The sequence below is a fragment of the Trichechus manatus genome, unplaced genomic scaffold, assembly GCF_000243295.1.
Source record: "Trichechus manatus latirostris isolate Lorelei unplaced genomic scaffold, TriManLat1.0 scaffold00077, whole genome shotgun sequence".
NCBI classification, from domain to species: domain Eukaryota; kingdom Metazoa; phylum Chordata; class Mammalia; order Sirenia; family Trichechidae; genus Trichechus; species Trichechus manatus.
This window is the reverse complement of record NW_004444013.1, coordinates 11,387,429-11,402,525: the sequence shown is the minus strand read 5'-3', so window position 1 is coordinate 11,402,525 and position 15,097 is coordinate 11,387,429. Positions and strand designations below refer to the sequence as shown.

At 41.2% G+C, this 15,097-nt stretch overlaps 2 protein-coding genes across 2 annotated transcripts in view; one reads left to right on the top strand and one right to left on the bottom strand.

Moving 5' to 3' along the window:
• The window catches only part of LOC105756503 (CXADR-like membrane protein), a 5,530-nt gene extending 1,654 nt beyond the window's left edge, over positions 1-3,876 (bottom strand). Inside the window, 1 exon segment of the mRNA XM_012556764.1 lies at positions 3,859-3,876. Coding sequence (XP_012412218.1) covers positions 3,859-3,876 — 18 coding nt within the window.
• LOC101354524 (radial spoke head 10 homolog B) overlaps positions 1-15,097 on the top strand; it is a 113,361-nt gene that overhangs the window by 37,718 nt on the left and 60,546 nt on the right. The window contains exons 7-13 of the mRNA XM_004380816.2: positions 4,936-5,112; positions 6,178-6,334; positions 6,544-6,665; positions 10,747-10,936; positions 12,032-12,146; positions 13,352-13,431; positions 14,702-14,850. Coding sequence (XP_004380873.1) covers positions 4,936-5,112; positions 6,178-6,334; positions 6,544-6,665; positions 10,747-10,936; positions 12,032-12,146; positions 13,352-13,431; positions 14,702-14,850 — 990 coding nt within the window. The remainder of the gene's footprint in view (positions 1-4,935; positions 5,113-6,177; positions 6,335-6,543; positions 6,666-10,746; positions 10,937-12,031; positions 12,147-13,351; positions 13,432-14,701; positions 14,851-15,097) is intronic.

Here is a 15,097-nt window from a genome sequence, read left to right as displayed (position 1 = left end):
CCTTGTGTTTGATTTTTTTTTTCCTTGCTTTTTCGGTTGTTAATTTCTACTTTTATGGCTTTATGGTCAGAAAAGATGCTTTGTAATATTTTGATGCTTTGGATTTTAAGGCTTGCTTTGTGGCCTAATATGTGGTCTATTCTGGAGAATGTTCCATGTGCGTTGGAAAAGAAAGTATACTTGGCTGCTGTTGGGTGGAATGTTCGGTATATGTCTATGAGATCAAGTTGGTTGATTGTAGCATTTAGATCTTCCGTGTCTTTGCTGAGCTAAGTTTATACCAGTCTTTTATTTCTTTATATCGTCTTGAATTCCTCTCCATGTGAAAAATCTATGTCTACATTTTTTAAGTCCCTCTTTTTTATTTTAATGTTGTTATCTTTTACATGTTGACATCTGTTTCCCTATTTTCAGTGTTTTAGCTTTGATTTACTTTTGTGACTTCCCTATCTGGGCTGATATCTGGTTCCTCTGTCCTGTGTTCTAGTGTTGGGTTGTTATCTGATGCTACTGATTTTCTAACCGGAGTACTCCCTTTTGTATTTCTTGTAATTTTGGTTTGGTTTTTGCAAATTCCCTAAATTTCTGTTTATCTGGAAATGCCCTAATTTGGCCATCATATTGGAGAGACAGTTTTGCTGGATATATAATTCTTGGCTGGCAGTTTTTTTCCTTCAAAGCTTTATATATGTCATCCCATTGCCTTCTTGCCTACATAGTTTCTGCTGAGAGTCCAAACTTATTCTTATTGACTCTCCTTTGTAGATGACTTTTTGTTTATCCTTGGCCGCTCTTTAAATTCTCTCTTTATCTTTGGTTTTGGCAACTTTGATTATGATATGTCTTGGTGACTTTCTTTTGGGATCTACCTTATGTGGAGTTTGATGAGCATCTTGGATAGATATCTTGTCATCTTTTACAATATCAGGGAAGTTTTCTGCCAACAAATCTTCAACAATTTTCTCTGTATTTTCTGTTATCCCCCCACCCCGTTCTGGTACTCCAGTCACTCGTAGGTTATTTATCTTGATAGAGAGAGTCCCACATAATTCTTAGGGTTTTCATTTTTTAAAATCCTTTTATCTGATTTTTCCTCAAAGAAGTTGATGTCAAGTGCTTTGTCTTCAGTCTCACTAATTTTGACTTCCATTGCCTCAATTCTGCTCCTATGACTTTCTATTGAGTTGTCTAATTCTGAAATTTTATTGTTAATATTCTGGATTTCTGATTGCTGCCTCTATGGATTCTTGCAGTCTGTTAAATTTGTCATTATGCTCTTCTCTAATCTTTTTAATTTCTCCTATTGCGTATTCTGCGTTTTGCTTAATTTCCTTCCTAATTTCTTTAAGAGTTCTGTATATTAATCTTTTGTATTCTGCTTCTGGTAATTCCAAGAAATTTTCCTCCTCTGGAAATTTCTGAATTCTTTATTTTGGAAGCTTGCTGAAGCCATCATGGATTGCCTCTTCATGTGATTTGATATCGCCTATTGTCTCCGAGCCATCAATAAGTCATTATATTTATTTATTTTATGTTTGCTTACTGTGTCCTAGCTTCTTGTTTTGTTTTGATATGCCCAAATAGGCTGCTCGTATGAGCTAGTTTGATTATTGGCAGCTTTGAAGCTCTAATGTCCTGTGACCAGGTGGTTAGATCTGTTACTAGGTATGTGAGCTCAGGAGTCCGCCCACTCTTCCTGTATGGATTCAGCTCATGTGCCCAGGTAGATAGCCACCAAGTGTGTGGTGTAGGCTCTCACAGTCCTAGACAGGCATGGGTGATTGGTGTAGGCACAGGCATCTGGCTGCAGTAGTGGGACACACGCTGAGCAAGGCAGGGGGCTGACGGCTGTCCCCGAGTGTCCAGGAGGAAGGTGTGTCCCTGTTCCCTAGACCACATAGGTGGGTGGGTTTTTGCAGCTGGACTATGAGTACCTAATGCTGTTGGCTGTAAGGACTAGTGGGCACCTCTTATTCATGGGCCCCTATCACAGGTGGCTAGGTGGCGTGGTTGGAGCCACCATCCCTCAGGCCCCTGATGTGGGTAGGTGAAAACCTGCTTAATAGGCAGAGCAGTGTCAAATGTCAAGAACTTGCCACTTCACAGCTGAAACAGTTGAAGTTAGAGTTCCAGTATATACCCTGTTGTACTGCAGTAATGAGGGCCTACACTGTTGAGATGGGCGCACACAAGTCTATGCAGGGGGAAAGGCACTCAAAGTCCATGGATCCCTTATGCCTGTGCCTGGACAAAGGACCTGTGCCTACCCTGGTTTCCTGGCTTAGGGGAGCTGGCAGTTTATTTTTCCCCTGTTTGTTAATTTGTTCACTCTCCAAGGCAGGGAGAATGGCTCAGGGCATGTGATGGATCCTACTTCCGGCCTAGAGGACTCAGCAGTTGCTGAAGCTGGTCCGCGACCCAGTGCGAGCAGGGAGTGGGGAGGCAAATGGGAGAGAGGTTTTTCCCTAAGGGGGGTGTTTTTGATCTGTGCAGTAAGCCGTACGCAAGTACTTATCTTTTGCCAATGAGGGCTGCTTCTTACTGGTCCTGGGTGGCCGTGTAGACTCTTTGGTGCTGGGTCTCTCCCAGTGCGGAAAACACACCTCTCGAGCACCGCCGCTTGCCTGCCTCACTGCTCACCCACGAGCTGCTCAGGCCTGAAGGGCCCAGGCTCTCACTGGGTCAGGTCTGGCAACTCCTCACTGCTTCTGAACCATCTCTCCCTCCCCCTGCCACTCAGTCTGGTTCCTCAACTCTGCCTTTGATGCTCCCAAATTGCCATATATAATCAAATCACTTGTTTTTTCGGGTCTTTGTTGTAAGAGGGTCCACTGGAAGCGTCTGACTACTCCATCATCTTGGCCCTGCCTCCCCAAAATCAACATTCTTTGATGGTTACCAGGGATGGGAGGTGGAGGGAAGGGGGATCACTCCCTATAGACAGTTGACACTTGGTATTTTTAGTGTTGGAAAAGGCAATACTGAATGTGGGTGATGTGTGCACAGCTTAACCAAGGTAAATGATGACAGTAAGAAATACATACAGTTAAGGGACCTTACTGGTAAATACTATAACATACAATTTGGCAACAACAGCAGTAACAACCCAAAAATACGTGAGTGGTTACATAGATAGATATATATGCGTATATGTGTACAGCAAGGTATATGTGTGTATATATGTGTGCATATATAGGTGTATTTGTAGGCATACATACATGTTTGTGTGTGCTGTTCATCTATTTGTATATATAATAAAGCACAAAGGGGACCGTTATGGATTGAATTATGTCCCCAAAAAATGTATGTCAACTTGGCTAGGCCATGATTCCCAGTATTATGTGATTGTCCACCATTTTGTCGCCTGATGTGATTTTCCTGTGTTGTAAATCCTACCTCTATGATGTTAATGAGGCAGGATTAGAGGCAGTTATGTTAATGATGCAGGACTCAGTCTACAAGATTAGGTTGTCTTGACTCAGTCTCTTTTGAGATATAAGAAAGTGGGCACAGAAACAGAGGACTTTGTACCACTAAGAAGGTAGTGCCAGGAGCAGAGCACGTCCTTTGGACCTGGGGTCCCTGCGCTGAGAAGCTCCTAGTCTAGGGGAAGATTGATGACAAGGACCTTCCCCTAGAACCAACAGAGGGAGAAAGCCTTCCCCTGGAGCTGATGCCCTGAATTCGGACTTCTAGCCTCCTAGACTGTGAGAGAATAAATTTCTGTTTGTTAAAGCCATCTACTTGTGGTATTTCTGTTATAGCAGCACTAGGTAACTAAGATAGGGACACAATCACAGTTACCTCCCAGATTAAAAAAAAAAAAAAATCAGTTATTGAAAAGCCTATGGAGCCCACCTTTACTCTGACACTCATGGGGGCATCACGAGTCAAAGAGTTGGCTTGACAGCAACTGGTGCTGGTTACTCTTCTGTACTTCCCACGAGTGTATCTATGATCGGGGTCAGGCGACAGGAGACCAACAGTGAAAAACAAGTGGGGATTTGCCCCACCCTTGTGGGACCAGAGCTCCTCCAAGTGGAGAGGAAGGGCCCCTCCCTTGGAGTTTGAGGCTCCTGTGTGTCTCCAGAGCCACTGCTGTCACTGCTGCTGCCAGTTGGATTTCGTGGGAGCTGGGGCATGAGAAAGAGTAGCGAAAAGAATAAAAAGAAAAACAGTTTTTTCCCTACTCTCTCTGAGCATTAGGAGTCCTCTGCCTTCCTCCTGGAGCGTATCTTCTGGTGCCCTGTTCCCGGTGGTGGGCTGCCCTGAGTCCTGGCTGCGCATACTGGAGGCACAGCAGGAGATGTTTGCTAACGGGGATTTGCTGAGTAAATGGAGGTCTGGACAGACAATGGAACATCATTTGACAGTTTTGAAAAATGAGACCTTTGTGTATTGATATGGAAATATGTCCACAATATCCTTGTAACAAGCAAAATAAGTTACAGAATGCTATATATAAAACCATCCCATAATGGAAACAATTATGTTTGTATTTATATGTACATATGTCGATGTACTATGTCTGATTGTATTGTGGTTACCTCTGGAAGGTGGGATTGAGGAGAGGGTACTTTTATCAATCTCTATTTTAGAAAGGCATAAAATTTAAAATAATAATTTAAATAATCATTATCAAATCAAGCCAGGCAGTTCGTATGCACCATCTTCAATCTTTTCATCCGATCTGCAAGGTGGTAGGTTTTATTTCCATTTTATAGATGAAGAACCCAGAGGGCTTAAACAACCTGCCTTAAGGCTGATTAGTGAGGAGGAGAGCCGAGCTTGAACCCAAGTCCGTGTGACTCCCCAGTCTAGGTTCTTTTCACCTCACCATGCTACCCCTTCAGGTTAGCCATTCGATTTAACTCATACAGAGTTTTAAATAAAAATATTCTGAATATTTCCAATGGCAATTTGCTTTCTTTCCAGAATGGCTTTGGAACACACACATGGTTTCTAAAGAGAGTCCCCAACTCCCAGTATCCTTTGAGAAATGAATACATAGGAGAGTTTGTAAATGGAAATCGGCATGGACATGGCAAATTTTACTATGCCAGCGGAGCTATGTATGAGGGAGAATGGGTTTCCAATAAAAAACATGGCATGGTGAGTACAGACCTATGGACATTACCTTTTAAAGATTCTGTGAAGCAATTGAAATACAGTAAAAGGCATGCCTTCTCCATTTTGCATAGGATAACTTGTTTTGTTAAGATGAGTATGTGAATTTTAAAATAACTTCCAGCATGTCATCAATTTCCTGCATATTTACAGGTTATGTGTGTTAGGGTGCTTTTGGCTGCAAGTAATAGAAAACTCTAGTCTGTCATAACAATACCTGCTGAAACTGATAAAGGGTAATATGGCTTCAGGGCTGGTTTGATTCAGTGATTCATTGATGTCTGTGATGTCACCTGGTTTGCCTCCCATCTCTCCACTCTGTCTCCCACCATGTCAGCTTAACCCTTGCACTGCCCCTCCCTCATGATTGCAAGATAGATGCTGTGGCTCCAGACCTCACATCCACATACCACACTAACTAGGAGAGAAGAAACGCTTTTCTGAGGTCTCTACAAGTGTCTTTAGTTTCATCGAGCTGAATTGGGTCATTTGCCCACCTCTGAGCCAGTAACTGCCTTTCCGCCTGGATTTGACAAATATCCCTATTCTGTGACGGGCTCTCTACTGGTTACTGTTGATGGTTGCTGTCAGGTTGACTCTAACTCCTGGTGACCCCATATATGTCAGAGTAGAACTATACTCCACAGGGTTTTCAGTGGCTAATATTTGGAAGTAAATTGCTGGGCTTTTTTTCTGAGGTACCTCTGGGTGGACTTGATCCTCCAACTTTTCAGTTAGCAGTGGAGTGCATTAACCATTGCACCACCCAGGGACTAGCATAGATTAATAAGACACAGTCTGTAACTAGAGGTGCTTAAAGTTGGGGAGAGCTGTGGGGCAGATACAGAGAGAGGAGGAGAGGAGAGGAGGAGAGAAAATTTACAGTCACTTGAGACTCTAGGAGTCTGTTTTATGTGGACTAAGTGTTACTTTAAAAACAAACAAACAAAAAACTCCAAACCCTTGAAAGATACATTGATGTACATTTAGCCATGCTTTTCTAACAGAACTTTTCCTAAACTGCAAAAAGTTACTGTTTTCTGTCTGTAGGGCCGGTTAACTTTCAAGAATGGCCGTGTGTATGAAGGCCTGTTTTCCAATGACCACATAGGACAGCTTCCAAGTCTTGAAACTGACTTAACAACTCACCCGGACTTGTGTTCAGGAGGCACCACCAGGAGAAGCTGTGGCTCTTCCATCAGTGCTGGTAGGCAGACGTCACCTGTCAGCTGCAAACAAATTAATCTGTATTGTCCTTTCTGTGCACTCAGCAAAGCGCGTGTGATGCTCCTGTGTTCTTAGTAGGCTTTTTAATACTCTTGATCACACTTTTGTGGAAAGCCATTTTGACATAACACTGAAAAATGTTTTCAATGCTTTTTACAAGTGTTGCATTTATTTGTCTTCATTTGCTAGAAGTTATCAGGGAGCTTGATGGCAGTGAAAGTAGTTCTGTGCTAGGAACAAGTATTGAACTGGACCTCAGTTTGTTGCTGGCTGTATACCCTGAGAAAGACCGGCCAGAAGAAAAGAAGCAGGTAAAAACCATTTGTATTGTTATAAATTGGAATCTTAGGCTTTAAATATTAACAGAGTGTTCATAAACAAAAACCAAATCAGTTGCCGTCAAGTCGTCTCCAAGTCATGCAACCCCTTGTGTGTCACAGTACAACTGAGTTCCACAGGGTTTTCAATGGCTGATTTTTTGGACATAAGTTGCCAGACATTTCTTCTGAGGCACTTCTGGGTGGACTTGAACCTCTAGCATTTCAGTTAGCAGCCAAGCAAGCACATTAACCATTTGTACTACCAAGGGACTCCAGAGTCTTCCCAGTCCTGGGAAAATACAGTTGGTAATTACTATCATTTGTTGAGTATCTTCTATGTGCCTGATAGATGCTTTACATATATTATCTGTCCCATTTAATTTACAAGGCAACCCCATGAGTGAGCTGGCTTTATGAGGAAACGGAAGCCCAGAGGGAGGGGCTCAGTGAGTGACTCAGAGCCTCAGAGCTGGTTGGGGTCAGGTCTCCACTTAGATGGGTCTGAAGGCCAAAGCTGTGGCCACCCCCCCCTTATTCTGCTGTGCATTATTATGATTATAATTGTTATTGAGCTGCTAGGGCTCAAGAGAACCTCAAATACTTAAAATGTAGAAATCCTGTGATAGAGAAAGCTATATGGAAACCTGGTGGTGTAGTGGTTAAGAGCTACGGCTGCTAACCAAAAGGATGGCCGTTCGGATCCACCAACCGCTCCTTGGAAACCCTATGGGGCAGTTCTCTGTCATGTAGGGTAGCTATGAGTTGGAATCAACTCGATGGCAATGGTTTTTTTTTTTTTAATATGTACCTGAACCTCATTTGGTTAGCATCTGGCAAATCACGATTGCCAAATTACATTTGAGTACAGTGGTGCTGCTTTCACAGTATGTTTCTTCTGTGAAACTTGTTGAAGATGTTGTCCGCTGTTCTGTTGTTGTGTTTACCATGAGAAGCATCTTTGCCCCCTTTCCCTTCTTTCTTGCCCCCTCAACTGGCCCCCAGTCCTTTGGCCTTCAAAGTGATGCATCTGTCCACCCCTACCCCTCATTGTCTTTCTCAGTCACCATTGTAATCCAGGCTCCTAGCATGACCTACTTCATCTGTGTCAAGATTCTTGGTGCAGACAGGACGCTTTCTTGCTTTCTCCAATTACAAAAGTAGTATGTGATGCTTGTTGAACGTTTAGATAACAGGTCAGGAGAAAGAAAAAAAGAATCCCCACCCAGACAAGATCTTATGACTATCTTTCCAGTAAGAATCCCTGATGGCGCAGTGGTTAAGTGCTTGGTTGTTAACCGAAAGGTTAGTGGTTTGAACCCACCAGCTGCTCCACGGGAGATAGATGTAGCATTCTGCTTCGGTAAAGATTACAGTCTTGGAAACTCTGGGGGCAGTTCTACTCTGTCCTATAGGGTTGCTATGAGTCAGAATTGACTCAATGGCAATGGGTTGGTTTGAATGTTTCCAGTTTTCTTCTGTGTACACATACATAGAAATGTGACCATTCTGTTCACATGATCTTTATTTTCACAAAATATTTAATGATAGTTATTCAAAGTCATTAAATATTCTCCTACAATAGAATTTTTAGGTAAATAAGTTAACTAATATATGTTGATTTACAAAAAATGGAGGGATCACATTGTTTATATTATTCATTTTTCCGCTTTGGAGTTCCTTCTATGTCAAAATATGTGTGTCTTTAAAAAATCATTGTAGTTTTAAAAAATATATCTGAACTGTTTTATAATTACAAAAGTAACACATGCTCTTACCAAAAAATATATATGACATAGAAAATGAAAGAATCTTGTCATTCTATGCTTCAGGAATGTTTTTAAACATTTTTTATAACTGTAATATTCTGTAATGCAGTATATTGCAATTTAGGCAGCAAATCTTCTATAGGCCTTTTTTTTTTTTTTAACTTTTTATTTTGAGGTGATTCTAGAATTACAGACGAGTTGCAAAACTAGTAGTGACTTTCTGTATACCCTTCACCTAATGTAACATTTTACATAACCATGGTACAATTATCAAACCCAGGAAATTAGCATTGCTACAATACTGTTAACTGCAGACTTTATTTGAATTTCACGTTTTCTCCTGATGCCCTTTTTCTATTCCAGGATGCAGCTTGGGACCCTGTATTGCATTTAGTCTCCTTATTCTCCTCTAATCTGTGCCAGTTTCTCCATTTTTTATTGTTTTTCATGAACTTAAGGTTTTTGAAGAGTACCGGTCATTTTGTAGACTGTCGCTCAATTTTGGTTTATCTGATGTTTTCTCATGATTATATGCACTTATTGTCCATCAGTGGAACAGTCTGTCAAACTGTGGGTATCTTTTGAGCAGGGGTTCTGGGTTATTCTAGTCTCAGCAGAGCAGGCTGTGTTTGTTGGCCTTCTAAGCCTTTAAGCTATATCCTTTCTCATCCCAAAGGCTGCCTTTGCCTGTCAAGTCCATGTTCCTAGATTGGTATTCAGGGCCTTCTGTGATCTGACATCAATCCACCTTCCCAAGCTGCCTCTGTCACGTTCCCTTCCTCCTCACCGTGAACTCACATGATGACGGCTAGCATGTGCATAGATAGCACTCACTCTGCTGCAGGCATGACTTCAAATGCCTTTCATCATTGAGTCTTCCCAACAGCCTCTGGGGCAGGTACTGTTGACCCATTCTGCAGATAAGGGAGCTAGGGCAGGGAAGTGAAGGCCTTGCTCCAGGTCATGCAGTCCTCCTGGTTTTCTTGAAGGACCCTACCCTGTTCTACTCGCAGGCCCCTCTCCACTTGGGATGGCTGCTCTCCATGAAGTCCTACTCATTTTTCCATTCTCTGAAGCTCAGTTCAAGTAGGGGGTCCTGCAGGAAGCCTCCTGCACAGAATCCTTCTCCCCTCCTCCAGGGCTCTGTCTAGATGCTTCCTATTGTGTATGTGTCTTGTGTAAGGCTGGCAGTTTGAATCCACCCAGCGACTCCGTGGGAGAAGGACCTGGCGACCTGCTCCCCTGTAAAGATCACCGCCTAGAAGACTCAATGGAGCAGTTCTACTCTGTAAAGCATAGGGTCATTATGAGTTGAAAATTGACTCGACTGCACCTAACAACTTGTGTTCTTTACTAGAATTAAGCTTCCTGAAGACAGATACTGTGTTCTAGTATAGAACACTGCTTTCAGTTGGACAGAATATAAATGTGTATTCAATTGAACTAAATTTTATAAAGCAGAGTTCATGCTGAGAGCAGTGAGCTTTGCAGGTGGGGCTTTTCCATCTCCACAGGGGCCCCACATACTGTCTTCACACTCTATATAGGCTGCAGGGCCTGTTTATGGGGGGGACATGGGGCAGCATAAGGGCATAGGGGCCTGGGGAAAGCACTAGTAGGCAAAATGGCGACAGAAAAGGAGGTTAGGAAAGCAATAAATTTGACTTTTGCTTATTTCAGACTTTCAGCATTAAGTATGTTAGCTGTATTTTTTTGTATGTGCCATTTATCAGGTTAAGGAAGTTCCTTTCTATTCCTAATTTGCTGAGGGTGTTTATCACTAAGGGATGTTAAATTCTGTCAGCTGCATCAATCAGTATGACCATGTAGTGGTTCTTCCTTAGTCTACCAATATGGTGCATTACACTAATTGATGTTGTCAAGTGTTGAACCAGTCTTGTAATCTCATGGTAAACTCCACTTGGTGTTGATGTATTTTTCTTTTTATATATTGCTGGATTCGATTTGTTTGTTTTGTCAAGCATTTTTGCATCTGTGTTCATGAGGAATGTTGATCTGTAGACAACAGAGTTGTTGTACTGCTGCCATTCAGACGGGGTGTGCTCACATAGCAGCATAAGGGATGTTCTCCACATGGAGCCTGTTTTCACTGTTCTTCAGGAACTGTGCTTTATTGACCTGGGGTGGATGGGCAGAATATACCATGTATTGAGCTCTTTCCGTTGTAAGAGGTAGATGCTGTTACTTAACACGTGTTATCTCATTTAATTTAGAAAACAGGTGTTCCTTTTACTTTTGTTCTTATCTAGGTAAGGTTAAGATATGTGTGGTTTTCTTCTTTTCAGGTAGAATTTGCTATCTTAAGAAATATTACAGAACTAAGAAGAATCTATAGCTTTTACAGCAGTCTAGGTTGTGATCACTCTCTGGATAATACCTTTCTGATGACAAAGCTTCACTTCTGGAGATTTCTGAAAGATTGCAAATTTCATCACCATAAACTAACTCTTGCTGATATGGACAGGTTACTAAGTGGTGAGTATTCCAGGTCCTTGACATCTTCTGGCTTAAGGGGTAGCATAATATAAGGCAGCCATCTTTAAACCAGTTAAGAAATTTTGAGGGAGGAGGGAAGGCAAATGTTGGGAGAGGTGTTCCAAAAATTAACTAGTGGTCTTGTTTTCAAGGTGCTTACAGTGTACTTAAAAAGAGACAATCTCGTGAAATAATACCAGTTGCTGTTGAGTCCACTCTGACTCATAGTGACCCCATGTGTGTCAGAGTTGAACTGTGCTCCATAGGTTTTTGATAGCTGATTTTTCAGAAGTAGATCACCAGGCCTTTCTTCCAAGGCAACTCTGGGTGGACTTGAACTTCCGACCTTTCAGTTAGCAGATGAGCACATTAACTGCACCATCCAGAGATTTCCATGAAATAATAGGCAACAGCAAAAGACCATCTATAAAACCAAAAAACCAAACCTGACGCCATCAAGTTGATTCCAACTCATAGTGACCCTCTATAGGGATCAGCAAACAACAGCCCATGGCCAAATCCAGCTTACCACCTTCCTTTGTAAATAAAGTTTTATTGGAACACAGCCATGCCCATTTGTTTATGTATTGTCTGTGGCTGCTTTTGCCGTACAGCATCAGAGCTGAATAGCTGTGACAGATTGGTCCAGAAAATGTGCCTACCCCTGATCTGTAGTAAAAAAAAAAAAAAAAAGTGCTAAATTGTCATGTTAGAAGCAAACAGGATCAGGAGGACTTGGTATAGTCTAGGACAGGTGAAGGTTTACTTGATAAGTAGAATGTTAGAAAGAAGTACCCGTTTACTTCAAACTTAAGTGTTTGAAACAGACATAAAATTCATTTATAATTAGAACATTAATCAAATTTTGGTTCAGATCATTTTGAAAAATGCTGGGTCAAGGTTTCTTGTAAACTAACTAGACAGAGACCTTTTGTATGGTACTTAATTTTTTGGTGGATGCTTATATACTATTCAGTGTATTCTCTGGGAAAAAAGTACTCTTTCATAATTAGTTTTATGAATTGTGTATCAGGAGCAAATAAAATAGGAGGGTCTAGAAAATACGAGGCATCCTCTCCAATTTTCTTATTTTAGCCAATAATGACATACCAGTTGAAGAAATCCATTCTCCATTTACAACAATACTTTTGAGAACATTTCTGAATTATCTCCTGCAGTTGGCTTACCACATTCATCACAAAGAATACCAGTAAGTACTATTTCTGGACCCCTGTGAGAGCTGCTGCCCATGGTAAGGACAAGGGCAGAGCTATACTATAGTTGTAATTTCATCCTCTTTTCTTCTACACTCATTACTTTTACATACTCTTGAAGGACTAGAAACAAAAGTTTTCCACAAGTATTGACCACAAAGTCCAGAGATACTAGGTTAAGACTGAATACTCTTGAGATCTGAGTTATGTTTCAATATGGCAGATAGCTCTCAGGGTTTTATCTAGAAATAGTCACGATCAACTCTTCCTTCTTAGGCTAGAGTTTCCTGCCTTTCTCAGAGCAAAATTAGTTTTTCTTTTTTTTTAAATCCCATCTTTTGCTTTGAAGCAATTTTAGATTCACAGAACTGTTGGCCAGGTTAGTTCAGAGTTCCTGTCTACTCTTCAGCCAGCTTCCTCAATGTTAACATAACCATGGTACATTTACCAAAATTAAGGAATTGGCATTGCTGTGTTACCATTAACTAAATTGCAAACTTCATTAGGATTTTCCCCATTTCTTCACTGATGTGCCTTTTCTTTACCATGGTCCCACACTGCACCTTGCTGTCATGTATTCTCAGTCTCCTCCAATCTGTGATAGTTTCTTGGGCTTTCTTTGTCTTTCATGACCTTGACACTTTTGAAGAGTACTGGTCAGTTACTGTGTCAAATGTATCTCCATTTTGGTTTGCTGGTGTTTCTACATGATTAGACTAAGGTTATGGATTTTGGGGAGGAATAGCACAGAAGTGAACTGCCCTTCTCATCACATATCAGGTAGTACATCATGTCCATGTGTCTTACTACTGGTGATGTTAACCTTGATCATTTGGTTCAAGTGGTGTGAGCCAGGCTTCTCTCCTCTACTTGTGGCTGATGAGTGGATTCCAACTCATAGCAACCCTACAGGACAGGTTAGAACTGCCGCATAGGGTTTCTTTATGGAAGCAGACTGCCACATCTTTTCTCCCATGGAGCTGCTGTGAGTTTGAACCACTGACCTTTAGGTTAGCAGCTGAGTGCTTAACCACTGCACCACCAGGGCTCTATTCTTTACTATAAAGGTACTATTTTTCCCTTTCTATACTGTACCTGTTAGAAGCGAGTCACTAAGTCCAGCCCACACTCAAGGAAAATGGAACTGCATAAGTTCCATTTACCTGAGGAAGGAGTAATTCTGATTTCTTTTTTATCACAGAAATAGAAGCCCATCGCTCTTTAGGTGTTTCACAAAACTGATGACTGAGAATATTCATCCAAACGCCTGCCAGGTGAAAGGTAAATACAAACACAATAGGATTTACATATACCATAATTTTTTAAAAAATATTTTACTGTGTTTTTGGTGAAAGTTTACACAGAAAACTAGGTTCCATTTGACAATTTCTACACAAGTTGTTCAGTGACATTACATTTTTCCACAATCTGCCAACATTCTCTTTAACTGCATTCTTGTTCCATTTCCAGTACTCTAGTTTCCCTGCCCCTTTGTCTTCTCATCTTTGCTTTAGAGTAATTGTTGACCTTTTGGTCTCATATAGTTGTTTTTTTAATGAAGCCCCATACTCATGGGTGATATCCTTTATTTTTTGTGCCAGTCTATTATTTCACTAAAAGGTGACCTCAGGAGATAGTTTTGGTTTAAGGTTTAAAGAGTATCTCAGGGCGATAGTCTCAGGGAATCCTCTAGTCTCAACTGGTCCAGTAAGTCTGGACTTTTTAAGAATTTGAGTTCTGTTCCACATTTTTCTCCCGTTCTGTCAGGGTCTGTGTGGCCCTGATCAGTCGTTGGTAGTGGTAGCTGGGCACCATCTAGTTCTTCTGGTCTCAGCGTAGATGGGGCTGTAGCTTTTGTAGGCTATCAGCTCTGTAAACTAGTTTCTTCTCTGAGACCTTGGTTTCCTTCTTTTTCTTTTGCTCCTAATGAGTAGAGACCAAAAGTTGTATCTTAGATGGCCGCTTGCAAGCTTTTAAGACCTCAGACACTACTCACCTCGCTAGGATGCAGAACATGAACTTTGTGGTGCCAGTTGACTGAGTTGTCCCGTGAGACGAAGGACCTAAACCTTCAAACCTAGAAAACCATTCTTGCAAGGTATTTGGTTATGTGCGAGAAGTATCTGTAACTGTGTCCCTTATGACTATATATGCGTGCACACACGTATCTGTATGTACACGTACATATAGATACTTCGGTGCACACATGTACTCACCTGTACCTACCCATACACATATATGCCTATATATCTACATATGTGACCATACAGTCATTTTTTGGTTATTGTTGGTTTTGTTGCAAAATTATATGTTATATTCTTTAGTACAAACCTCCTTTTCTCTTTGTACTTCTTAGTGGCATTGTTTACTTTGGTCAGGGTGTGCTCATTACACCCACAATCTGTGCTACGTTTCCCATCACCAAAAATAACAAGTATCTACAGTCTAGAGAGTGAACTCCCCTGGTAACCACCAATGAATACCGTCACTTTTTCAAAGTATAAAATTATAATCATTTTTTCAAAGTTTTTTGTTTCCATGATCTTTCTAGGCAACTTATTCGGTGAGCAACAGCGGACGCTCTATTCAATGAATTACATTGATAAGTGCTGGGAGATTTACATAGTTTACTGCAGACCAAATGCACTTCCTCCTGGAGAACTTACTATGAAGATGAGACACTTCCTCTGGATGTTGAAAGTAATCGCTTAAATTTTTTTTGTAATCTCTCAAATTTGATATTGATTTTATATTTATAGGCATTTTTATATGCAAATGATGAGGTAAAAATCTGGGATGAATTTTCATAGCCACTGAATGTTCACTAGATCTCTTTTGGCAGAAGAAAGGGAAATGATTAGGTGAAGGGAAGGACAGCACACACTACAGGGGAAGTCAGCACAACTGGACTAAACCAAAGCTAAGAAGTTTCCTGAATACAATCAAA